General features: G+C 39.6%; 1 protein-coding gene across 3 annotated transcripts in view; it reads left to right on the top strand.

Moving 5' to 3' along the window:
* The window catches only part of prkcz (protein kinase C, zeta), a 140,774-nt gene extending 115,714 nt beyond the window's left edge, over positions 1 to 25,060 (top strand). For all 3 annotated transcript variants that reach the window (XM_062427587.1, XM_062427586.1, XM_062427588.1), the window contains 2 exons: positions 17,391 to 17,506; positions 24,919 to 25,060. In XM_062427587.1, coding sequence (XP_062283571.1) covers positions 17,391 to 17,506; positions 24,919 to 25,006 — 204 coding nt within the window. In that variant the 3' untranslated portion in view covers positions 25,007 to 25,060. The remainder of the gene's footprint in view (positions 1 to 17,390; positions 17,507 to 24,918) is intronic.
* Positions 25,061 to 26,747: the final 1,687 nt, after the last annotated feature.

The raw sequence follows: 26,747 nt of genomic DNA, 5'->3' as shown, positions 1-26,747 counted from the left end.
AACTAGCAAACAAATGATAGAATATGTGTTTAAATTGGCACCGAAAATGTGGTTCAAGTAGAATGTTGGTAAAGTATTCATCTATAAATGAATGAGTGAATCTTATAGGATCTGTTGTCCACAGCTGTATTACACTGTATGCCATTATACTAGCCATCACCTTTACCTTCATTAAAACACACTCACACACCTCTACACACACCAGACTGGTCATTTATTACCAGAATTCTATGGAATCAGTTTTCTGTCAATATAATCAAACAAGACTCTCACAATTAAAATGATTAACCAGCAAACTAATAATTAGTGTAACGGAGTAAACTGTTGGTCTTTTACTTACGTTTTCTATGCGGTTCTGATACAAACCTCTCGTGTGAGCGGGTGTCCCCATTGGCTAATGAGTCAGTCAGTCAACAAGCACAAATTGGCAGACACGGACATCTTAAATAGCGGCACTGTGCATTCATTGCCCACTAAACTGTACTGGATTCCCACAATATTCATTAAGTGTAAGTATTGATTATAAATGTTGTCTGTGTTGTACTAGATCAGGGGAGTCACTCATTTTCATTCCAGGGCCACATTCAGACCAATTTGATCTCATGTGGGCAGGATCATTAAAGAGATGGAGGGAAGGAAGGACGGACAGACAGATGGAAGGAAGGAAGGAAGTAAGGTAGGAAGGACAGACAGAAGGAAGGACGGACAGACAGACGGAAGTGAGGAAAGAAGGAAAGGATAGATGGAAGAAAGGGAGGATGGACAGAAGGAAGGAATGAAGGAACGAAGAAAGGAAAAAAGGAAGATAGGGAGGGAGGACAGAAGGAAGAAAGGGAGGAAGGACAGATGGAAGAAAGGGAGGAAGGACAGATGGAAGAAAAGGAGGAAGAACAGACAGAAGGGAGGAAGGACAGATGGAAGGAATGAAAGAACGAAGAAAGGAAAAAAGGAAGATAGGTATGAAGGACAGATGGAAGGAAGGAACGAAGAAAGGAAAAAAGGAAGGTAGGGAGGAAGAACAGATGGAAGGAAGGACAGAAGAAAGAAAGGGAGGAAGGACAGATGGAAGGAAGAAAGGGAGGAAGGACAGAAAGAAGGAAGAAAGGTAGGAAGGACAGACAGAAAAAAGGATGGACAGACGGAAGGAAGGAAAGAAGGAAGGACAGACGGAAGGAAGGAAAGAAGGAAGGACAGATGGAAGAAAGGGAGGAAGGAAGGAAGGACAGATGGAAGGAACAAAGAAAGGAAAAACGTAAGGTAGGAAGGACAAATGGAAGAAAGGTAGGAAGGATAGATGGAAGGAAGGACAGATTGAAGGAAGAAAGGAAAGAAGGAACGAAGAAAGGAAAAAAAGAAGGTAGGGAGGAAGGACAGATGGAAGGAAGGACAAAAGGAAGAAAGGGAGGAAGGACAGATGGAAGGAAGGACAGAAGGAAGAAAGGGAGGAAGGACAAATGGAAGGAAGGAAGGAACGAAAAAAGGAAAAAGGAAAGTAGGAAGGACAGATGGAAGGAAGGAAAAGAACACAGGAAGGAAAGTGGGCCAGATTGCACCCCCTCTGCGGGCCGGTTCTGGCCCATGGGCCTCATGTTTGACACCCCTGTACTAGACAGGTGAGGTAAAGCTGTTAACTAATTAACAGTTGCTAACTTGCTATCTATAAAGATTGCTAGTTTTGTGAAGTAGCTTAATTGTAGTGTTGTAGTGAATAATCATAAATCAGTCAGTGAAAGTAGTTCATACAGTTCCTTCAGCCTCTTCCCATTTTGAGTGCTGAAAGTGTTTCTTGTCTATGAAGATGGTGCAGCAAGGTATCCTAAAAAAAATGTTTTATTCCATCATCTCCCCAGAGATGATTGCTGGCATACAGACTCGGCTGTTTGAGGAAGAGAACAGCAAGGGAACAATGCCAAAATACTCATAAATGACCTTGGCTTGTTTTGGTGCGTTTCTGACATTAACTGTATTTGTCAGTTGCATCATTCTGCATACACACACATACTACTGTAGTAATAAAGTAAGTAATAAAGATGCATCATCGAAATGATGCTCTCAGGGATGTTATGGATTCGCTGCGTTCTGCGCTGTAGATCCTGGCTGTGAATGCAGTCACTTGAATTCCATCTATTTGAATCTATTCAAAGTTAGTGTGCACATTGATGATGCAGAGAGGAAACATCCTATTGACTTAAGCTCGACTTTAGCATGACTTTAACTCATAACCTTCCCTCATCACCACCAAGAAGCCAAACTCTTGTCACCTTAGGGACTTACCCTGCTGTTAGTACAATAATAAAATGATGCTTTGCAAGGAACTCAAAGACACTTCACATAAATGAATAAAATAATAATAAATTCCATAAATGAAACAATAGTAATACAATAAAATATGGAAACAATATCTACAACAAAAGCAATAGTGAGAAAATAGAGGAAAAAGGCTCCAGGCTGCTGTTATTCATTGACAGCATATATAGTTTTGATATAAGATTCATTGTAATGTGGTGGGACTTGATCTTTCATTTTCTTCTTAACTGTGGTTAATTGTTGTGATACTCTGTTTAGCATAACTTCTAAAGCAGCTATCAGCTTGAATATGTTTTTACCTGGTAGCCAGGCTGCTCAGTCAGTCTTTCTGTCCAATACTTAGCTTCAAGGAAACATCACATCTATTGCTGTGACAGTTAGTGAGAACATTCATTAGTACTGGTGATCTCATGACCTCTCCTGCAGCGCCACTCTCACATCCAAATGTCAGCTTTGCACACAAGATATCATGAAGTGGATTTGATTGGTATATTATAGCCATGAAATGCCTTGAAAATGAAATCTGAAAAGGCTTTCCAGACCTGAACGTTTTGGGATGAAAAAAATATTTTGTACTTCATCAACATCATCAAAAATGATGACTACCTAAATATTGCAGTCATTGAAAATGATTAAGTTGAAATCATTACTTAAAAGTTTTATAATTTGTAGGACACAACCGTGGGTCCATGTACACCTTATCAGTTCAATTTTATGTCTTAAAAATAAAGTTCAAGCAATCATCTCACCATACTCACACAGGCCTTATATACCAAGATCCCATCCTGAGCTTCATATTAGAGGAAAATGACTACAGTATGAATATGGTGCATTCTCAGCTGTCCAAGACCCAGTTTAAACCAAGATCCCACAAACTGGCAACAATCCACAAAAATCAAAGGACTACAATTTGACTAATACTCTTTTACATTATCATGAAAAGGATAAAACCAAAATGAACATTGTAGACCACTAAACCGAGATATAACTTCAGTTCAGATTAGTACTGTTTTCAACACATAGACTAACTTGAGCAACATTTGAAATAATTCCTTATATATCATCCTCGACTTTATTAAATCAGGGTTGTTTAGTCTAACCAAAAAAGAAAAGAAGAGAGAAGACAAGCACATGTCAAACAGATAAACTGATTGAAGTTGGTAAAATACTCCTAGCACACAGTTCCTCATTGGTGGGATCAGAGTGCCTGCTGCTTTCTGAAAAACAGCTGCTGACAACTGATCTGGGCTTTGACTACAACCTGTCAGCTCAGTTAGTAGTAATGTAACAACAACAAACACATAATAAATTCTTCACACCCACATTTAATATCAGTTAGCTCTGAGAACAGAGTACAGCTGTCATCATACATTCAGATTTTCCTTTGTCAAACTCGATGGCATGTGTCTACAGGAGCTTAAACAACATAGAGAACACACCATCCTGTTCATGATCTTAACAGTCACGTGAGTGAGGTGGAGCCCTTTGTGTGTGTGTGTGTGTGTGTGTACGTATTAAAAAATAGATGATAGATATAGACATTGTGTGCAGACTGCTGCTGTGTGCAGTGTAAAGCCTTCCCCCTCTGTGGAGCAACAAGGCAAATAAAAGTGAATTTCTAATCACACACACCCGCACACACACACACACATTTGCACCAAATGAAACATTAGCACTGTATGTGTGCATTCGCAGGATGGAAGGTGTGGTTCTGACGCACAACAGTATTTGAAACAGACATGAAAGCAGAATAAAGGCCATTCACTATGAAAGATCCTTACAGTGCCAAAGTAATAAAGTCTCTGTTTCTGAGTGTCCAGTGATACAGCAGCCAGCAGAGACCATCTGCTGCCAGTTACTCATATTATAAGCCATTTAAACACTGGAAGATACTCACTAGCCAATATAATGAAAAACAACAGCACCGGAATTAGTGTTGAAGTAGGGTGACATTCAGCTTTTGATAACGTAATAGTCATGATTTAACCAACACCATTTCAGCCATAACTCACATGTAGCTTCTTACCTCGGAAATGGTCACATAGTTTAATTACTAATGTTAGAAATGTCAAAAATAAAAAATTAGATGCTACTTTTGCTGAAAATAAAGTTGGTAAAGAGTCTGATGAGACCTGCAAACCCAACATGTCGGTGAACGGTAAAATATTGAGTTATAACCAACCAGTTTGATTTGTGTAGATGTATGAGTAGTTATTCTGCTGGAGCCTGGTTTGGTTTTTAGCCAATTTAATGAAGGTAAATGCAGTGAACGGCCATGCACAATGGCAGATTGATCAACATATAGATACTGTAACAATCACCCAGATTCATTTATAGATGAGTGCAGATGCTTTAACCACATTAAACGTTCATTTCTGTGCCACTTTTGTTTGGAGAGTGTTGGTTCTGAGACATCTAAGACCTATCTTCTTTAAAAGCAACAGCAACTCGCTTTGCACTTTACGTATCTCCTCCCAGTAGTTAACTGTGCACGCAGTGCTGCGCATCACAATACCACACAGATGGGAAAAGCTCATTTCTAAGTCAGGAAAATACCAAACTGTCCATGTGATGCTGCACAGGTGGTTGGATTCAATGTTTTATTTGGTTGTCAAATGATTTAAACTAGTCTGAACTGGCAGTTGTAATAGATTACTCACAGTCCTCTGTGTTGTGATTATGACTGGATTTAGAGGTCCAATCTGATAGAGTAGGTTTAGACATTATCGCTGTGACCCTAATACCTGGCTTACATGGTTACACACTACATTACTGCAACACCTGATACTGGCACCTGTGGTGAAAGATAGTGGAGGGTGTCAGGAAGGGGTCAGTTTGGTTTGTGTTGTCACTGCAGTAAGGACTACTACTTGTTGGTCGGATAGGATATAAGCCTTCCGAGTGACGCTCTTTGGTTGTTTGGTTTAAAGTTAATTTAACGAGACCCAACATTCCCACATGAGCAGCAGTTGGCGACAGTGGCAAGAAAAAACTCCCTTTTAACAGGAAGAAACCTCAGACAGAACCAGGCTCTAAGTGGGAAACATCTGCCTCGACCATAACAAGACAAAACAAACAGATACAACAAACAAGAGCAAAACAGACTAAACCAGTAAAGTAAATCACTCCATTTCCCATTTGGAACTTAAATCAGCTGCTTAAAAACATAAAAACATTAAAAACACATAAACAATGTATATAATCTTCTCATCCTGTTCATAGTTCACCACAATTTTCCTTGTTTTAACTCCAGTCCTCACCCTGACTCATAGTATCCCACCCATGTTCAGAAAGTTCTTTATCCTCTCAGAAACATTTTTAAACATTCTGTTATTATTATTATTATTATTATTATTATTATTATTATTATTATTATTATTATTATTACTATTATTATTATCATTATTAATATTATTATTATTATCACTATTAAAATTATTATTATTATTATTATTGTTATTATTAATATTATTATTATCATTATTATTATTATTATTATTATTGTCATTATTATTATCATTATTATTATTATCATTATTATTATTATTATCATTATCATTATTATCATTATTATCATTATTATTATTATTATTATTATCATTATTATTATTATCATTATTATTATTATTATTATTATTGTCATTATTATTATCATTATTATCATTATTATTATTATTATTATCATTATTATTATTATTATCATTATTATTATTATTATTATTATTATTATTATTAGAAAATGATTCAGTGCAGAGCACAGTTTTTCCCAGTAATACTGAGCAATGTTACCTTGTGAGGCAGCTGGATTCGCAAGATCACAAAATAATGCAGAATGACCTTGTCAGGGTTCAAGTTATGTGCTTGTGGTCCAGACAAATCCAGCTGCCTCACAAGGTAAGAGGGTGATACATAAAGTCTTTTTTCAAAGTACCTGTCCTTTTCCAAACAGCCCTGACTTCTCAGGGTGCACTCACACTAGGGCCAGTTGTTCCGTACCGTGCTGAAGCACGGATGTCCCCCCTCCCCTGTCCCCCGCTGGCCTGCACTCACATTACCTCAAACCCAAGTGTACTCAAGCACGGTTACCTCCGACACGTCGCTCAAAAACATATAGACAGTTTACTCTCATAAAACATGCACAGGTGTGTGTTGGCGTGCTGTGCGCCGGTAAAACACAACACAGCCGATCAGTTAACACAACGCACTATGATTAAAAAGTGCAAGCTTGTTCTTCTGAGTCATGCCTGTGTAGTATGCAGTACTACATACTAGTGTAAAAAAGACTCTAGTAAAAGCAGACGTCCTGATTCAACTCTTTACTCCAGTAAAAGTAAGACTTAGTTTAATGACTTAGAAGTCACCAAATGACTTACTTTAATGAATTTCGTTAGTTTATATAATGCAGATTTGTAAAATATTACTTTTATGAAGGTCACAGTCACAGACAATAAACTTAGCATTTCATAATTGTGGTAGCAGCGGTGCAGCAGATGTAATGAAGTCCACGCAGCACGCTGGATGCAAACTAATATTAAGCCTATACATTATAATGTCCATGGACATAAATTGAGTTATTTTGCCTTAATAATGATACAATAATACACAAAAAATGGTTGGATTGGGAACCCATATATGCATAATGTCTCCACGTTGCATTTAGTGTTGCATTAAATGACCAGGGCTCCGCTAGTCTTGCCTTTTAAAAACCGTTGATTTCCCAGGATTCCTGGAAAATTGTCTTCTTTTCCCGGGATTTAAAATGTCTTATTTTCGGGGGGAAATATGAATCCCTAGTGCGCATGCGTGACCAAGTGTACCGTGCTTAAGCACACCTCTTCCAACCGTACCGTACCAGGGAAGTGTACCGTACTCAAGCACGGTACACTTGCACTCACACTAGCCAAATAATCCGTATTTTAGGGGGCAAACGTGCTTGGGCACGGTACGATTGCCTAGTGTGAGTACGCACTAAGATGGCTTTCTATAACAAACCATCTGGCTCATCAGGTTATGAGCAATGTGTGTGACATGTTAATGTGATAAAGTGGTAATGGTTAGTGAGTTATGAATAGTGTTTGTTGAAATGTAAGACTACAACTGGATTCCATCAATGGACCTCATGCATCATGAATGCTTCACTTGTACACACACATTTGTTCTTGAATCGAACATACAAGTGATTTAAGAGTACTGCTCGCATTCACTAAATCTTGAGGATTCCCTGGTGGCCCGGGGAAAGTTCCAGAGGACCTTTGTTGTATGTCATTACTATCTCTCTCTTCCCATGTGCAGTGATCTCTCTATACTTTTAGCTATTTAATAAAGGCATAAAATGCCCCCAAATTATGCAAAATATTATTTTTTTTAAAGAAAAGAATTTTCTCTTTTTCAATTTAGTCTCTTCACGATTTAAACTCAGGAGTGTAGAAGTCATGTACAGACAGTCTGCCTTTCTTCCCAATAATGTTTTCATCTGATTGAATTTGGAGTTGAAATATGTAACAGAAATCACAGTGCAGTATGATTCATTGCTGCCAATTTAGCTTCAGTACTTATTTTTCTCATAGTTTGGCATGACAACTTCTACAATTGAGTGGTAGATAAAAAGCTTGCTATCCAGGTGAACATCCTTTGTTCCACCTGACAGTTTAACATCACCTACTGTATAATATTCTCTTTTGACTGTCACATCCCCCTAAACGCCTCCCATCATGTCAGGGAATGCTTTGTTTTTTAAAGATGTTTTTTCACATCTGATTTTATGACAAACTATAGTAATACAGCTGCTTAATGTCACAGTGTTAACAGTTACCTTTCACATGTCTCCTACTAATTCCACTACTGACACTCCTAAATTGATAGGTTTTCATTTGCTGATTCCTGATAGGAGGACTTCAGTCCATGGAATGTAGAATTGTTCCTTTTCCTTCCAAGGTAACATTTTTATAAATGCAACTTGTTTTAGCAAAATAACAAATCAATAAATAAATAAATCACAATCCAAATCCAAAACAGAATCCTGATTTAGACTAGCTTAGTTTTAGAATAGCCTTCCTAAATGCAATGGCCTTGCGACTGTAATTGTTTCCAGTTTGTAATTAGTCTGTTACAGCATTGTTAATATGCTACTTTATCAGATATTAGTGCAAATGCTAATTTAAAATGAATTAAGGCCATTTCAGTGTCATTGTTGCTGTGTCCCTCATGGGACAATTAGGGAGTATAGTAGGTAGTATAGTGGCATAAAAGAGGAAGAAAACAATTGTCAATGTGTTAATGAGTGCTGCCACAGTGCCTGTGAAGTACACACCAAAGGCAAACTGGGGAAAGATATCAAAGCAAAGAGAAACCCTGAGCCCAGTGACAAAGCTCCTATGTAGCGCAGAGGGAAAACAAGTTGACAAAGCTGTGAGAGGTGGGGAAGCGACGCTCTCTGCCCTCAAACTAGAAACCTGTCTCCAGACCTGACAGGCCTGGCACGCCGCTACTGTTGTTACCACATATTAATATTCATCAGACAGTTCCTGAGGGAGCGCAGCGTTTTCTCTCTGAAGAGATGACATATTTGAATATCATTTACCTGTAGTCCTCTTTTATTCCCACTCCAAATGCACAGTTCTTTACCGCCAGAAAAGTGTCAGGTTGATGAGAGCTGAGAAGAAAACGATAATTTGGAAGCGGGTAGAACTGGAATTCACTGTTGTGAGTAATTATTTATCAACACTGAGATCAAATTGAGGCAAGAGACCAGGTATCCCTCTGCTGCTCCGTGTGTTGTGGATGTGTCTGTGTCTTGTCTTTGCCATGAAACACAACTTGCCACGTGGTTCAATGTTAACAACCAAGCCTACGTTTTCTTTTTCTTTTTTTTTTGTACAAATATTTTATTACTCATACAAAAAAATAATCCAAAAATGTGAAGGAAAACAAAAGGCGTGTTAAATACTTTTACACTTAATGAAAACAGGATGCACAAAAGTGTGAAATATGAAACAACATTTGCAATGCATTTTCATTTTTATCCAAAGAAGAGCAATCATTCTCCTGGCCTGGAGAAGTCCAAATATATATTATCCACTTATTATTATTATGTTCTGTGTAATACTTTCCTAAAATGGCTGCACCCCCGAGCCCTCCCAAACACAGTGGACCAATGTTTCCTCTTCCTCTAAACATTTACAAAAAATACCTGGAATGTCAAGGAGTTTTTTCACACCTGTGGTTGCCCAAAGCTTCAAACCTCCACCATCTCTTCCTGGCTTAAAATGATTGTTGTCCTATTTGGGAGAGAAACAAGATACAGCAGGAGTGTCTCCAATATGTTGGTGTGCACAATACAAGATGTTAATGGTATTTTTAAGAAAAGGGTTTTTTGAACTCTGATTGTTTGATTAGGTTTAGGATACTGTCTTTAAGATTAGTCAGAAAGATGATCACATCATCAGCATATAGAGATGACATATCTATGTCCTTGTTCACCCAGGTGGATGCCAGAGAGACCAGTATGCAGTATACTGGCCATGGCCAGAGGTTCTATAGCTAGGTCAACCCTACTAGATAGAGCGCTGTAAATTCAATGGTTTTGAAACAACATTATTTGTTAATAACCCTGCCATTGGGTTTATATAGAAGACTTGAATCCATCTATGAGATTCCTCTCCAAATCCAAATTGCGTTAATAGTTTGAAAGGTAGTGACATTCTTTTCTTTCAATTGCCTGATGCCAGTGACAGTATTGCTGTATATTTCAGTTTTTGCATGTAATATATTGAAAACTCATCATTATGTATAATATTAGGGAGGTGTGGATCCAATCTTTTTGCCAAAGCTTTCCAAAGTATTTTAGTGTCACTACACTAGACTGGTCTGAATGAGAAGCACTCTGTGGGTGGTTTGTCTGGTTTTGGAATGAAGGTTATTATAGCCATCCTCAGAGTGGGCGGAAGAGTTCCTTCTTGGAAGCATTCTTCAAACATATTTAGTAGTGGACCCCCTAATTCATTTTGAAATGAAATTGAATGTAATTCTATAGGCAATCCATTAGTCTTATTTCCTTACCACTATTCATATTTTGGATTTCCACTCTTTGTTAAACTGAAGCTGGTCAAGACTTTTTTCCTGTGTCTGAGTCTTGATGTTTTATAGGGATCCTTAATAGGGGGAAGGATTTATAAAAATCTATGAAGCATTAATTTATTTTTAATGGGTTGATCGTTAAAATTCCCTGGGATGTTCTAATGATATTTATTGCCCATTCAGTCTGTTGTTTTCTGATTCTCCAGGCAAAAAGTTTCCCAGCCTTTTCTTCTTGATTTGTGGCATATGTTTCAATCACCTTAAACGTCTGGTACCAGCACCTGTGAATAATTATATTTGTCCTCTTATCAATCTTTGGTAGACTCAATGAAATCATCTGTATGGGAATGTTATATGTATGTACTTTAATAACAGGAGTAATGTTTCTCATCAGCAGTCTGTTCTCTACAGACATCTATTAAATTAAAGTCCTCAATGAACTGTTTCAGTAGGTTTGTTTCAGTAGTTTGTGTTTTTAGTGACCCTTTAAGGTAGATCAGTTATGGAAAACATTTTCAAAAAATGATCTTCATTTGGATCACACATATTAAATAAATTCAATGTCAATGATTGGACGAACGTCTTCATCTTCTAGTACTGATTAATCAGTTATTGTCTGCCTCATAGCACAAGACTTGTTGATTATTTAGCAACATCACTTAAAATATGAAGGTGAGGAAGCAACAATCTCAGTGAGTCAAACAGGTTGTGAACAAATCTTCACATTAGTCAGACTTGTTGAGATTTCAGACACTACCCATTTAGCAAATTCCTGGGTGGGGCTTAAAGCGATGGTTGGAAGCTGGATACATCGTCAAAATGTAGCGCGGTCACTGAAATGCCGTGCGGTCGCGCGAGATCCCGCACAGAGCACATCTATTGCCGGAAGAGACTAGTAAGTAGTAGTGAAGAAGGAGCGAGAAGCGAGAGTACAGCAGAAGACATCAACGACATGGCAGAGTTTGAGGTTACTATCGAACGTGTATTCAGGCTCAAATAGGTACCTTGGAAATTTAGCCACTCGTCTTCACGTTGGATGTGCTCTGTGCGGGATCTCGCGCGACAACACAGTATTTCAGTGATCGCGCGAGATTTCGACGATGTTTACAGCTTTAGCTTTAGCAGTAGCAGCAGAGTAAAAGCCATCAGGTAAGTGTTTATTTTAATAAACTCCTGGTGTACTTACAAACTTTCCAATGCATCGATTTATGAGTAAAGACCCTATTTGTACCACTGTATAAGTTTGATAACGATCCAGGCATTATTAGTGGAGTAATTTACAAGATACACTGTTGATCCCATTAGCGCCTGTACTAAGCCATTCGGCTGATGGCTCTAACTCCATTATTTTGCGACCAAGGGAGAAAAAGGGGCGAGGGGGTGTTTAGATAGACGTAATGGTGCATATGACGCTAGGTCGAAATTATGCCGAACCATCGCTTTAAGGTCGACTCTGTGCTGAGTGTGTATACTCAAAGGGCCTGATTTACTAAGATCCCAAATAGTGGGTACTAAATTGCGTGCACAGTGCAATAGATTGCAGGTTTAGTGTGCGTGCGTTTTGCAGGTGATCTACTAGAATAACTGTGTAAATGAAAACAGGTGCAACAGGGTGGAGACAGCAGTATTTAAATGAGGGTTTTGTGTCTTAATGGAGAGTTTGGATGAGCAGAAAGCTGCAAGCACAAAATGAAATGTGATCAGGTTCTAGTGGAAGAGGTTAACTAATATATTGAGTTATAACAAAAACTAATATTACCAGAGAAACCCACATATGGAGAGTATTAGTGACAAAGTCAATGCGGTTAATAAAACCAAGAATATTCCACTTCAAAAATATTAACACAGGTGGAAAAACTCCGTCCTGTGTGTATTCTGTCATTGTGCCTCCGTGCAGCCGGTTATTATACCTGTCCTTCATGGGACGCTGACATTGTCATTGTTTGCTTTCCCCTTTACACACCTGGTGCTCATCACCTGGAGCATAGTTAAATGCATTTCCTGTGTTACGCACCACCCACTGTGTGAACACAAAACTGGCATATACGGTCACCTGAATGATATCAATAAACAAAAAATGAAACCAAAATGATATTATGGCTCCAACAACGTCTACATTAAACTATCTGACATTTTCAAGCAACCACAGATGAGCAGGTCAATGACATTCCTATTGCCAGCAGATTACGACACTTTCAGTAAGAGAAAGGTAATACGTAGCTACATTTGATCTCTTATCAAGTATCAAATAAGGCAATAAACGACATTCACATGAAGCTGTCTGCCATTGTTGTTATTGTCGTTGTGTTACTTCTTCTCCCACTTGAAATGAAACAGTAATGGAAAACAATAAAAGAAATGGAAAGCCTGATATTTCCTGCTTTCTCTCTTGAAGCCCGCTGAGTACATAAACATTAGCACATTTCTTTGTGGGATGTTCACTGTCTGACAACAGATCTATACAGAAAGCAGCAGGATATTTTGAAAGATATTTCAATTTTTAAAAATTCAAACCAACAGTGAAGTGAAAGCATTGGGCCTCTCTGGTGTTAATCTCTTCTTCTTATGGAGCTGAAGCCCCATTTAGAGTGCGTGTTTAAGTGATACAGTATAAGTGTGCGTGTGTGTGAGTGCGTGATGTTTGGCTTCACATCTGTTGACTGTGGTTTGTCTCCAATCATATTAATGGCTAGCTTAGATCAGGCTGATTGTCACATCGTCCAATCCTGTCCCATACACGCCACTGGAATACACTCTCTCACACACACACACACACACACACTGACAGGTTCTGTGATGTGAGAACCCATGGATCGACTGTATAGACCTGGCGCTCACTTACCTCTTTCATGTGCCCCTTGCCTCAGGGGCACTTCCTGTGTGTGTGTGTGTGTGTGTGTGAGTGAGAGAGAGATGGTGCCGGGCTCATTCCTGGCCTTCAGTGTGCTTCATTACCACCACACAGAGCCTCAGCCTGCCCAACAACACATCAGAGAGAATGGGGAAAGTAGGAGGAGAGGGATGTGAGAAGATAAAAGAATTGACAATGAGTAAGACAGAGACAAACGGAGAAGAGAAAGATCGAGACAGGATGTGAGGGGGTGAAAACTGATGGAGGAGTGTAGGTAGGCACTGAAAAAGCTGAAAAAGAAATTAGCAAAGAGAGAGAGAGAGAGGTTGGGGGAAGGTAGGCCAATCTGATGGAGATGGAGAGGGAGAGGGAGCGACAGAAAAGGATACAAAGAGAGAAACTGAGAGTTGTGTTGTGTTGTTTGTTTGTTTGAAGCTGTTCTCACAAAGCGCTTTGAACCAATAACACTAATGAAGCATAGAAGCTGCTGCAACCAGGAGCTAAACACACACACACACGTACAGGAAACTACTAACAAACAAGCAAGTTGTGAGTGTTCTCTAAGGAGGACAAAAACATCTGCAGAGTTACACTACCAGAGCTGTAAAGTTACAGATTCCTCAACATTCCAAATACCTCGATGACAACACGGCTGGTTTGTCAGTGTCCTCCGAAAATGATAGATACAATTGTTACAAAAGCATCTGACCTGCCAGCTTTATGGTTACAGTTTAGTTAAAGAGCAACTTAACAGCAGCTGACCTCCAGTAGTTTAACTTCAGTGATGTAGAAGTGTACTTCAGGGTGTGTCAGTACACCGTGTCATCACTGTTGGGTGTAGATAACAGGCACTACAGAACACACCAAACCACAACCACCAGCAGTGATGGGCATTACATATTACTCATTTAAAAAGTTCCTAGATTATTAATTACTCACCAGCTAAAAGTTATTAGTTGCATCACTTGTTATGTTACTTTACTGAGTCTTGATTTGAGTGGCTGTGGCTAAGGAGGTAGAATGGTTGTCAACTAATCGGAAGATTGGAGGTTCAATTCCCAGCTCCTCCGGTCCACATGTGGATGTGTCCTTAGGCAAGATACTTAACCCCAAATTGCTGCGCCGACGGAATGTGTGTGACTGTTAGTTTCCTCCCGATGAGCAGATTGGTTGGCACCCTGTGTGGTAGCTCCTGCTATCAGTGGATTAATGGGTGAATGTGACATTTAGTATAATAGTGCTTTGAGTGGTCAAAAAGACTAGAAAAGTGCTCTGTAAGTACAGTCAATTTACCTACATGTTCCATCTTCTGTGTTGAACAAATGTAGAAGAAGGAAAAGGAGACAGTGGTTTAACAGGCTGCCAATCTACAGTCTGGTGGTATTTAATCATAAATTGCTACCTTAACGTTAGCCACAGGGACTTTCAGTATCGCTGCATTGTTCTCACTGCCTTAAATTCTGAACTAAACCAGCTTCCAGATTCCTGAATGTAGTCCTACAAGTAGGGAATGGTTGCAAGTCAGCTAAGAGCTTAATTTCTTCTTAATTTTTCTTTTCTAAAGGGAGTAAAGTTTTAAGTCACTAATCATTTCTAGTGGCTTATTGTTTTCCATCTTTCAGTCACTAATTAGATACAATGAGACAACACTAAGTGCACAGACATTCACATTATTCTTTGTTCTGGTGGGGTGTTGATTTGAAGCACCTGCATAGTGCTGAGTTTCTTTGAATGTGTCGTAACTGTGATTATTACTTTTACTAGTATGGTGCTTCCTATTTATCCTATTGTTAAAATATTACCCTAATCATCACACCTAAATTACAAAGTGTGATATCTATTTTCATCTGTATATAATACAGACATATGCCTTTTTTTTTTTTTTTTTGAAATGAACCCAAATTCATTCAAGGATTTATTTATTTATTCTTAAATATAAAAACTCTTTTATTAAAATCATCACTTCCAGCATCATCCCACAGTTCAGAAAAAGGTCTGGCGGGCATAGAGGAAGGAAAAAGAACGTGGTTCTAAATTCAGAGGGAATGGGTGATCTGTTTTTACACATAATCAATGATTTGTGTGTGAAGATTCACACCTTCCACATCACTGACTGGACTGAAATGTCTGGGGCCATTCAAAAAAACCCTCACCTCTTACTCTCCCCTACCTGGTGGCAGCTATTTCCTGAATTCTCTCTAATGTAACATGAGAGTAATGTATTTATTATTATATTGTTAAACTATAAATTCAATAGAGAATTTCTATGTTTCTAGAGGAAACATAGAAAGATTTTATTGTATTATATTTTATGTCATTAAAATGATCCAACTGAATATCAGACAAAGGTATCAGCCTTCAAAAACTGGTTGAACCGTATTTTAAGCCTACTACCTACCAGGTTTGATAAAATAGTACTTATATTGAGGAAATGACCAAAAACAACATGGAGAACAAACCTCTGTACCCGTGGTCTTTCTGCACCCATCTAACTTCATTGTGTTCTCAGAAAATGTCCTCAGTGCACATTTTAACAGGATGAGGGACTGATGTGAAACCATGGAAACAAACCAGACAAAAACTCTGGCTGAATCACTCGAGCACAATTACTCTGCAGCCTCAACCTTCATTCTGTTGTTTTTCTCTCCCTGGTTCAGTCCTGTCTTCATTGCCACTGAGAAATGTAGCAATAAGGTGACATTTTTTCTATTAACAGATCTGACATTATGGAACATAGCCACAGGGTTTGAATCAGAGAGAGAGAGATAAGAGTTTAATCCTATCAGATACACAATATTCATTTTTTCTTGTTATTTATTAGACAGAACTATTGTGTAAACACAATGTTAACTACAACACTCAATATTGTCTGTTCAGTGGAATATAGGCAAGTCAGTTTTATATTGGCTCCTACAGAAGACATTCATCTTTAGAAATGACTTATATATAATTTCATTTATAAAAGATTCTTAAAACATCTGGTCACTGTAGTTTTTAACAAACATTACTCAAACAGAAGGAAATAGTGTATTGGTTGGGGGCTATTTTCTGTGGCGGATTAATACACATTTGGATCTCTAGTGAGCAGCACCATGGTGTGTGGGACTCAGTCAAAATAAACTACATGGTGTGTTTTCATTGTGATGAAGGAACATGTCAGCCAGTAAACAGTGTGGTTCACTGATGTGTTTTTAATAGTTTTGGAAAACAATGAAAAAAATGTATATCAGGCTTTGACACATTTACACAATACTTGTTCGCAGATCAGCTCATTGTTGGTTTGGCTCTGCACATAAGATTTGTCGACAAGAAAAAAAATATCCCCAGCTGTAAATACAGTGTGTAAAAGTGTAAAAGAGAGATACAGTGTGTTAGTGGCATCTAGTGAACCAGGAATATAATATTCATAAGTATGTTTAAATTAGTTTAAAATCACCTGAAAATTAGAATCGTTGTGTTTTCATGACATAAGTATTCAGTTCAGTCTGCAACCTCTCCACTAGATATCACTAAATGCTACACAGTGGTCCTTTAAGATGTTATTTGTATTTGGGCAACTGTTAAAGTTAAGAGTTTAATTCAAGGTGCATCAATTCGACTCATTCAGTCAATTAATTTATCAAACTATAAACTGATAATTGTCTTTGAATCATCAGAAAAATACTGAGATAAAAAAGAAAATAATTTCATTAGGTGTCTCTGTCAAAGTTTTAATATTTCCCTGGAATTGATATTATTGGTCCTTAACATATTTTCTACTTTGAGTAAATGGTCACAGCACAATTAAATTAAAGCAGAAGAATCAAACACTTCATGCAGTAATGTCCACGTTGCTGACTTCAAAGCTTTCAAATGTGAGTTTAAAAAGGTGATTAATTTCACACCTTACAAAAAGAGAGAATAACCACCTGAATACAACTCCATATCCTTTAGGTGATTACTGATGCTTCTGTTTCGTGCTATTTTGATCAAAGTAGAGGGGTGTGCACTTTTCCAGACAGCAAATCGATGCCCTGTAATTGTAAAAAGTTTCCAGGATTTGGAGCACTCAGTGTGCTTACAAATCTTAGTTTTTTTTCTCTACTGTCTCCACTCCATCATTGAGTAAAAACAGTTGTTATACATAATACATTTTTATGTGTTTGTTTTTCCCCAGCTGGAAAAGAAAGAGGTGACGCCGCCCTTCAAACCTCAAATCTCCGATGACTACGGCCTCGAAAACTTTGACACGCAGTTTACTAATGAACCAGTGCAGCTAACACCAGATGATGAGTAAGTACTGCTTCTTAAACTCACATTACTGCCATCATTAAAGTCAACCTCTAGTGAATAATTCATAGCACTCTTTTACGTGTATACCAGTCAAGTGAAAACTGCACACTGCAGTGTGAAGATCATTTTGCAGAGACTTGAGATGTATTCACCACAGTGAACATCATATCTGCTTTTTTTACACTAATATGTGACTTCATGTCATTACATAAGAACTTTGACAACAATAAATTATTACCTAAGTCAACTAGGTTTCAAGTTGCTAGTTTATGTTGGTGGCATTGTGCAATACATGGAAGTCAATGGCTGCCTGGAAAATGTGAAACACACTGAAAGAGTTTTTTAGAGTCACACTGAAGTTTGGATTCTCCTCAATTTCTGTGTAATGAAATTTAAATATAATAATAATGCTGCAGCTATTGTGCATAGTTGTTTTTTTTTTAGAATATTCAACTGTTTTGGACATTTTTGTTGAAACAGCGTAAACCTCAACCTTTGAGTTGGTGTTTGTACTGATTGACCACTGAGAATATCATACTGTGTATCCTACAAACATTATTTAAAGCCGCTTTTATGCTTTTTCATCAAGTTCACATACTTGTTGGTAGCTATCAAGCACTGCTGTAGCATATGCTGTACATCTACATGCAACATTCAACAACACGAGGACCATCATGCTGTTTGGTTCCACTCAGAAAGTTGCAGTTAGTTAGCCCAGCACACTAAGGACTGAAATCCTAATTTGTTGGCTAAGAATGTCAACCCCAAACTTTATCACACCTGAGGTAGTGTAAATAAAAGTGTCTGGACTATTGACATTAAAGTGAAATAAACTAGTTTTAATGTCCTCCCATACACATTTTGCACCAATACTGTTGGTACCAAAAATGTAAAACCACTGGACAAAACCATTACTGAGAGCTGCTCTATCACTGCAGAAAGACAAGAAATTACATATTAACTCCTGCTTTCTTCAATACCATTCTCTACATTGCTTCTACCCAGCAAATTAAATTTGATCACTTGCAATAAAGTTGTGTCAAAATCAATTAATAATTGCATCATGCTGCAGCCAGATTATTGGTCAGTGGCACCAAATGGAGCTGCACAGTAACCATCAGGACAAAACTATGAATTTGTCCAGCAGTAAAGGCGTCCAGCACATTGTTGCTAAAAAAACAGCAGAACCTGTCACGGTCAAACAAGAACTCTTCTTCCACATGTTCTTTCATACAGTGGGTGCGGTGCCATCTTCCCAGAAGACTCCTGCATCCAATAAAGAACCCACCCCCACTCCCCCTCCCTCGCTGCGAGTCCCCAACATTGACGTCTCTATCCATGTATTTATTGTTTTGATTAATGCTAACATGTAGCCTTCAGGATCTGTCAGGAGTCCTTGTTTAAGATTTAAGTTTGGAGAGAAGAGGCTGAAGAGATCTGGCACAACAACAGACACGATGAAGGCTCCACTGCCGCTGACTGTCTGCAGCTGCAGCGTGGAAACACAAGCATGGCCTGTTTTCCTGTGCGCCATCACAAAATGGATTCCATAAGGCTTTGACAGGCCCTGCCAATAGACATTACCAGGCTTATGTTAGACAACATTTTCATTTAAATCCATGCCGGATTAATTTTTCAGGCTCCAACATTTATATTTTTCCTGCAAAGCTTTTATTGGACTGATTTTAGCCAACCATTTCTCCAAGCTTCAACCAAGCTGCTCAGAAGCAGAAGCTTAACTGAAAATTAAATACACCATGCACATCACCCTTTTTTCAGCATTTTCATCAATAATAGCACTTTCAGTAAACCGGATTGTCATCTCACATAGCCAATCATCCTCTATAATGTCCTATCTATGGGTGTTTATCCACGTATGGGATGGGAACGTATGGGGTTTTAATATGCTACGCATCTTATGGATTCAAGGGTTGGGTTGAGATGTGTTTACTGTCTCTGCACTGTGCTCTGCATCCCACCTGGCAAAGCATAGCATAGGTTAACAATGTGCACCAGAAAAGCACCAGAAACACAACTAGTATTGTTTCAGAAGAAGGTAGTCACAATCAACCTCCAGAGAAAACAGTGCTTAAGAACCTGGTTATTGAGAAGGGTTTTGGGTGCATGACACATGTTTTATTCTTTCTATTAGTGAAAGATCAGACTGCGTCAAAGGTGCAACTGATTCAACTATGAGCATGACAGCAAAGCATGAAGGATTCAGTATGTTTGACACATGCTAGGTCATATGCCATGTTGTCCGATCACATCTAAAGGCAGAAGTGTGTATACCTGTTTTGAATGGCAGGGTTACCTTCAAAAGACCGCCTCCCTCATCTTTATCCAGGAATTTTGTGTCATTGTGGTCTTGATGCAATCGCACAACCCGAGTTAAGGCCAGGCAGGGAGTTCCGGTCCTCTGAAATGATGCCAACGTGGAAGTAACTTGAAACTGCATTCTATCAAAAGGCCACCAGGGGGCGACCATTTTGGTGTCAAAATAGATATACAAGTCAATGGAGAATTCACCAACTTCTCACTTGATTTATAACCTCAGTAAACGTTTTCAAAATGTGTTTATGGTCTCAATCGCTAGTTTAAAGCCTTCTTCAATGCAGTATGATGTTCATTTGGGACATTTTGGCCTCCCTGATTTTATATGTGACGATAAAGCAGGGTATGCATTAGGGCGTGGCTACGTCGTGATTGACAGGTTGATTGGTTCACAGGTTCAGGAGGGTGCCTCATGACCCTCCTGATGCCCATATAAGTAGAATCCTTGTTTTTATTTTTCCCGGCATGCACCGGAAATTTTCAAGATGGCGCTGCTCAGATCCGATACTATTGGCTTCCGAGCAGCAGTCCACAAACCAATGGGTGACGTCACGGATGTTACGTCCATTTCTTATATACAGTCTATGGTTAAGGCTGACGCTATTGGACAGTCTCTTCCTGAAGGCATACACTTGATTCTAGAAAGAATGCATCACTTTGGAACCTGGTCAACCACTGATCGGTCAATCGTTGAGTGTTTTGTAAAGGCGCAAAAATTGGTGGCTTATTTTTGGTATCAGAATGAGGGTTTGAGACACTGTTTGATGATCCAGCATGAAATTAGTCTGAAGTATAATTAGGATTAATTAAGATCCAAGCAGCACACAACACACAAGGTAGTGCTGCTGCAAGGTTTGGCACCTTCGTTCTCTCCATTGGTAATCCTAGATCATGCAGGGGCAAAGCAATACTGGTGCTCAGAGCCTTATTTTTTACACATCATGTGTCTTGACTTGATTCTGTCATTCTGTCATCATCAACACCAGTCTTGCAAAGTTGTTGATGCACCATACTTTTGGACTGGATGGAGTACCTGCTTGTGCAACTTGAGACCTTTGAACATGAAATTGCAGGGCACTGAGCAACAGGAACTTCCAGTGTTAATTGGAGCCTTATTAAATGCCCATCATGCTTTGCACCCATGACAGATGTCTTTGGGTAGCTACCATGGCTGTCCCTCAGTTTGAAGATGCTGTACACCTCTGCTGTTCGCTAGACGCTGATCTTCAAACCGGTCTTGGAGCGGGTGAGCCTCGCAGCTCATTAAGGGGCTGCGGTGAGGCATCTCTGAAGCTCATCCGAGCTCATTTGTGACAGGGTTTGACGACTGCGGTCCATGATAGACTTTTGGGGAGGCAATTGTGGAAGAGATTGGGGTGCTGCAGGGAGGGGAGGAGGGGGGGAACAGGGTGGAGAGCACTCTCCCAGTTCAGTAGTAGAGATATCAACCTGGCATCAAACCACGGCACATCAAAAGAAGACGCACGCCTCCTCCCTGCGTCTCGCACTTTATCTCCCCATCCTTTTTTCTTCCCTCTGTTACCAAGGAGAGGGGCTGACGTCGCCCACTCCCGCTAGGAGGGGGTGATGCAAAAAGCTCTCCAGTCTCCCCTCTCCCACTCGTGATGGGCTTGGCACGAGAAGAAAGAGAAGTGAGAGCCGTGTAGGGAGAGGGAAGGGTGCAAACCCTCCATGTTTGAGATTTACATTGTGACATTAAAAGCCAGGATTGCTGGGGGCCCCTTGCCAGAATGAAGAGGGGAGGGGTAGAGAGGCTTTCAGTTTTCTATGCCAGCTCCCTGTCTTAGAAAATGGCAGCCTCAGCCAATGCCCAGGGAAGCATACTTTCTTCTTCTGTAGCCTTTGTCCTGGCTGCTTGTTTTCAGGGACCACAGTACTGCTCCGGTCTGTCTAGTGAACCTGTTGCTTATTCTGCACTGTAGATGCTGACTTATGGGCAATTCGTTCAATCAGTTACTAATTTATTGTTTCTTTCTTTCCAACAATTACCAGTCTGTTGGTCAGAAACGGTCAAACATAGGCTATTTGTCCGCCCTTCAGTGTTGACTCTAGCACGAGGTCCTATATTGACTAGTTATTAAACCCTGTCTGACTAAACTATGTGTCACATTATGTTATTTGTTCAGATTACATGTTGACAAGCAACATATTTCTATCCTTTTTCTCCTCAGATCTCACCACTCACCACAAACACAGCCAGTTGTTGTTTTAGGACATGACTAAGCTGGAGGTCATTGTACCAGGGTTGGAACCGCGGGTATCCACAGTGGTAGACAAGAACTTGACCCTAGTGATATCAGAGGCCCCACATTCCTACTCCTTCACTAATAAGAAACTCTGTAGTAGAATCCAGCAGCTTGTGTTGACCACCTGTTTTCTGTCCTGTTGTGGCTGAATTACAGACAAAGGTTATGGTGAGGTATGATGGAGCATTCAGCTCGCCTCACTGTATTGATGCCAGACTTTTTGTGTCAGGTATATTCTCTACAAGCAGTGTACCAACTTTTCCCTCCTCCAGATCACTCTCCTTTTCCTTGTTTCTGCAATTTCATAAATTGGCATCACAACACGTCTTTGTATTGAATTTTATATGCAGCTGCAAACTGATCAAAAACTATCAATAGTTGTATGAACATTGCATTTACTGAAGACTTAAGATGTAATGGTTCTAACAGGCTTTAGAACTGTCACTATTTAAAATGAATCAAGTTTGAATGAAAGAGAACTAACATGTAATTCATATGAATTATTTTTAACCCCTTATTGGGTGAACAACTATATTTGGGAATGTCTGTAAACATCCAAAAAAGCCTCTCCAAGCCTCTCTGTGAGGTTGTAGAATCATGTGGATTTTTTATATAAAGACTTTTACCCTAGACCTAGTGAGGAACCATATACGGTAACTTCACTGAGCTTGATTTGCAACATAAAAATGAAAAATGTTCATGTAATATCCCCCAATAACTGTCTAGGGTTGAATTTTTGAATTTTTTTCACCATGAAATAATCCTTCATTGCTGTAATCCACAATGCTTTTTCATAGTTTTTTTTTTATAACAGGGCATGCAGTAGGTCAGAAGATTCAAGGCAATTATGAATTATGAATTCAAACAGATCATTTCAGATGGAACACATCATTCAAACAGTAGTTCAAGTTTAGAATGAAGCCTAACCTTAGCCACACTGAAAGGACTGGTGTGTGATTTGTACCACTGATGTTTTAGGTTGTTAAACAGTTTGTTAGCCTGTCAGGTGTTGAAGGATTTAGGGGTGGATCCCTAAGTTGGATATTGATATAAAAGGTAAGTATTTGTTGAAATGTTCTCTTTTGTTATATTCATGTTTCTCTCTGCTGTGTCTTTCCCTCTTCCTCTTTCCCTTCCTCGCTCTCTCTGCTTCATTCAGCATCTGGTCATTGGTCATCAGTCATCCAAGCCTGAAAAAAAAGGCTACATTTACATTGGTGAACACACTGTTTGTTTTGGTCAATTCCCAAAACCTTCTCCCCTCTCTTTTATGTGTCCCTCTCTGCGGTCGTTCTTTATTTCTGCCTCTGTGTTCTCTACTAAACTCCAAAATAGAAAAACACCATTTTCTAAATGTAATGGTTGTACTGGTGGTTGACCTCCTCCTACAGCCAGAGTACTTCACATGAGATCACATGGAAGAAAAAATATTTGCTTCATCAGTATTCTAGTGCGCAAACTGAAAGAAAGACTCAGTAGCATTTCATTCACTTGTCCTGGCCCTCTATGTGGGTGGGATCTGCAACCTGTTCGACACTGCTGGTGGCCCCTAAAGTGAGACCCCCACCCACCTGGTACGCCAGGGGAAAGTCCAGTGAACGCACCTATTGTTTTAACTTCAAAGCTCTCTGCTCAGCGTCTGTGGAGAGAAAGCCTCTTGGCCTTTCCCAGCAAGAGACCTCCTTTTTTGGGCTTCAGTTGATTGTCTCACCATTACCACACACACACACACGCAAGCACACATACACACACGCACGCACAGGCACACTGATGAGTAAACAGCCTGTTGCTGCAAGAGAAGAAGCAGTGTTGCTAAGGGAGTGCATTTATTTTTACCCAGCCACTCTGAGCCCACTAGTTATGGGGTTCTGCTCCATTTACCTTCAATTATGCTTTTGTTGATGGAAGCAGCGCACTCAGGAAACAAAAAGCAGGTCGAGTTCCTCCACTGATTAGACTACACCATGTTCTTTCTGTCTCACTTGACATCATGTACTAAGGGATGGCATTCAACAGCATTCTGTTTTTTTGGGGGGGGGTTTTTTGTTTTTTTCTGAGACAAACAAGCTAAGCGGTGTCAGTCCATCAGGTGTTTTTGAGCTGATTTGCATCACCTAAAGGCGTCCACATGCTGCACATGGGGCATCTTGGCTGCTGAACTGCTAAGTGTGTTAACACAACTTCACCACCACAGACAGGTTGTAGCTGCTGTGGCAGTGGACCAATCACATGTCACATTACATTGAAGAACGCTTGCGTTGATTGGCTGTGAGCAAGTCCATACAAATACTCATATTTTCTAGTTCTGGGTACAAAAAGGATTGATTGCAGGTATCGTTTGACGGGAGATGTTTCCATAATACTTGGTATCGATTTATTTTGGTCGATACCTTAAAAGTATCAAGTACCGACACCCAGCCCTAGTCGCCAACTAATAAATGAATTGCCAACTATTTATAAAGATAAATAGTTAGTTGACTAATTTTTTTGAGTCACTTTTTAATTCTCTGATTCCAGCTTGTCAAATGTCAATATTTTCTGGTTTGTCCTCTATGACAGTAATCTGAATATTTTTGTTGGACAAAACAAGACATCTGAGGAGCACGTTGTCATCTTGGGCTTTGGGAAACACTGGTCAACACGTTTCATCATTTTCTGACTAAACAACGAAATCGATTAATTGAAGAAGAGTATCAACAGATTATTTGATCATGAAAATAATTGTTAGTTGCAGCTCTAGGTGGAATTGTGTTCAAGCTTTATGATGAAAACAACAGCTCTAATTCCTCTTCCTGTCTCCTTTTCCTTTAGGGATATCATCAAGAGAATAGACCAGTCTGAGTTTGAGGGATTTGAATACATCAACCCCCTGCTGCTATCCACAGAAGAGTCTGTATGAAGGGGAGACCAGCTTCCTCCTTCGCCCACCTACTGTCTGTCCAAGCTGCCGTCTCAGCCAAAAACCACTCGCGAGCCAACTCTGACAGGAGGAGCAGGAAGAGTAAAGGACAACAGGGACGAACTCACCCCTCTGGACCCTGTCAGCAAAGCAAAGCAAACATGAGAACGGGAGAGTTTCCTTCCTTGGACGATTCCTGATTGTTTTGTTGGGATACCAAACTCTTCTTTCTTGATATCTACAAGAAAAACAAAGACACTGGACTACAAGAACATTCCCCCCGTCTTGCGTTGTCTTCCCCTTTTTATTTCATTTCCTCCTTCGGCTTCATTCCTTTCCTCTCCTCAGAATGTCCATCCTCGTGTTGACGCACGACCAGCTTTGTCATTTGAACAGAGAGCTGTTTTCATTCGGTGCCTGCCGTCATGAACACATTTCAACCCGTCTCACATCCCTGGATGAATATGACAGTTCTGCTGAAGAACTTGAAATTTTACGCGCACTTTTATTTATTTTTCGGTTAATTCCTTTTTTCTATCTTGTGGGGGGGAGGGGGGGGGGATGCTTCACACAAAATGAGAATGTACAATGACAAAGGAAAAAAATAAGTTATTATTGTGTATTATAATGTAGGTAGTGAATCCAAAATTGACGATGCCTTTTTATTGATGCAAGTGGCCCACTTTCATCCGTACCTGCAAACGTTTCTTTTTGTTATTCTATGACTTTCACGAACAGTGGGGGGAAAAACACTGACTGGGAGATGAGTTTTTATTTAAGAAGTGCCTCAAAGATCAAATTAACTACTATGTCTCTGATTGCACTTAACTCTTATTGAACATTTCTTCACCCACCATCTAGACTCTGCCAGGGTTGGTCCAAATCTCTGAGGGGAATCAATATTTTTGGAGCACAGCAGCCTGCCTCAGTCATGACATGACTGAATTTTTTAAAATTTTAACAAATCAAATCAAATAATCAGTGTAGAACAGTGTTTAATGAGTTAAATAGTTTAATGACTGGTCTTATAGATGTACAGGAGCAGCATTCACAAACCCGACCCACCAGAAATGACCCAAACTGAGAAAAAGTACTCAAAGGTTAAGTAGATATCGATTAGAGAAGAATGTCCTGCTTGCCAAGAAGTGTCCCAGGGTCACATTATCATTGAGAAATGACACTGATACAGTATCCATACAGTCCTGAATTCGTGCTACACAGTATAAAGACATGTAAAGGCCACAGTGTGCTTACTGCCAGTCAGTCTGGCAGATTTAGAAGCACATTGTATCAGGACTTCAGCTAAAAAGCAAAGCACTGTGTTGGCTCCAGCCACCACAGTGTGTACAGGCTTGCTGGCCGAGCTCGAATTCTTCCACCCCAGCAGCCACTGAGTGACCATCTGCAGCCGGTCAAAAGTATCATGTGACTGCTTGGTTGTGCTGCCTTGTGGAAACGTGTCTCCTTTGCCATTCTGGGCTCATTGTATGTTTCTTTCTGCAGACTAAGGCTGGCTTTACATAGTACAACTTGAATGCAACTCCACCTCAAAGCAACGTATCATCATCATTAGACGGTTTGTACGGTTGTGAAAGTCTTTCTGAAATCACAAAAGGCTTCTGTTTGCAGTCCAAAATCACAGCAAAGTGATAGTCACATGTATTGTTAGTAAGAAAGGTCTTTGGCTAGTGGATGTGTTTGACTGACAGCTGAGCTGACATTGACACACAGTCTAAACAGA

Source organism: Scomber scombrus, chromosome 10 (genome assembly GCF_963691925.1).
Source record: "Scomber scombrus chromosome 10, fScoSco1.1, whole genome shotgun sequence".
In the NCBI taxonomy this organism is placed as follows: domain Eukaryota; kingdom Metazoa; phylum Chordata; class Actinopteri; order Scombriformes; family Scombridae; genus Scomber; species Scomber scombrus.
The sequence above is the reverse complement of the archived record's forward strand: the minus strand, read 5'-3'. Positions and strand labels throughout refer to the sequence as shown.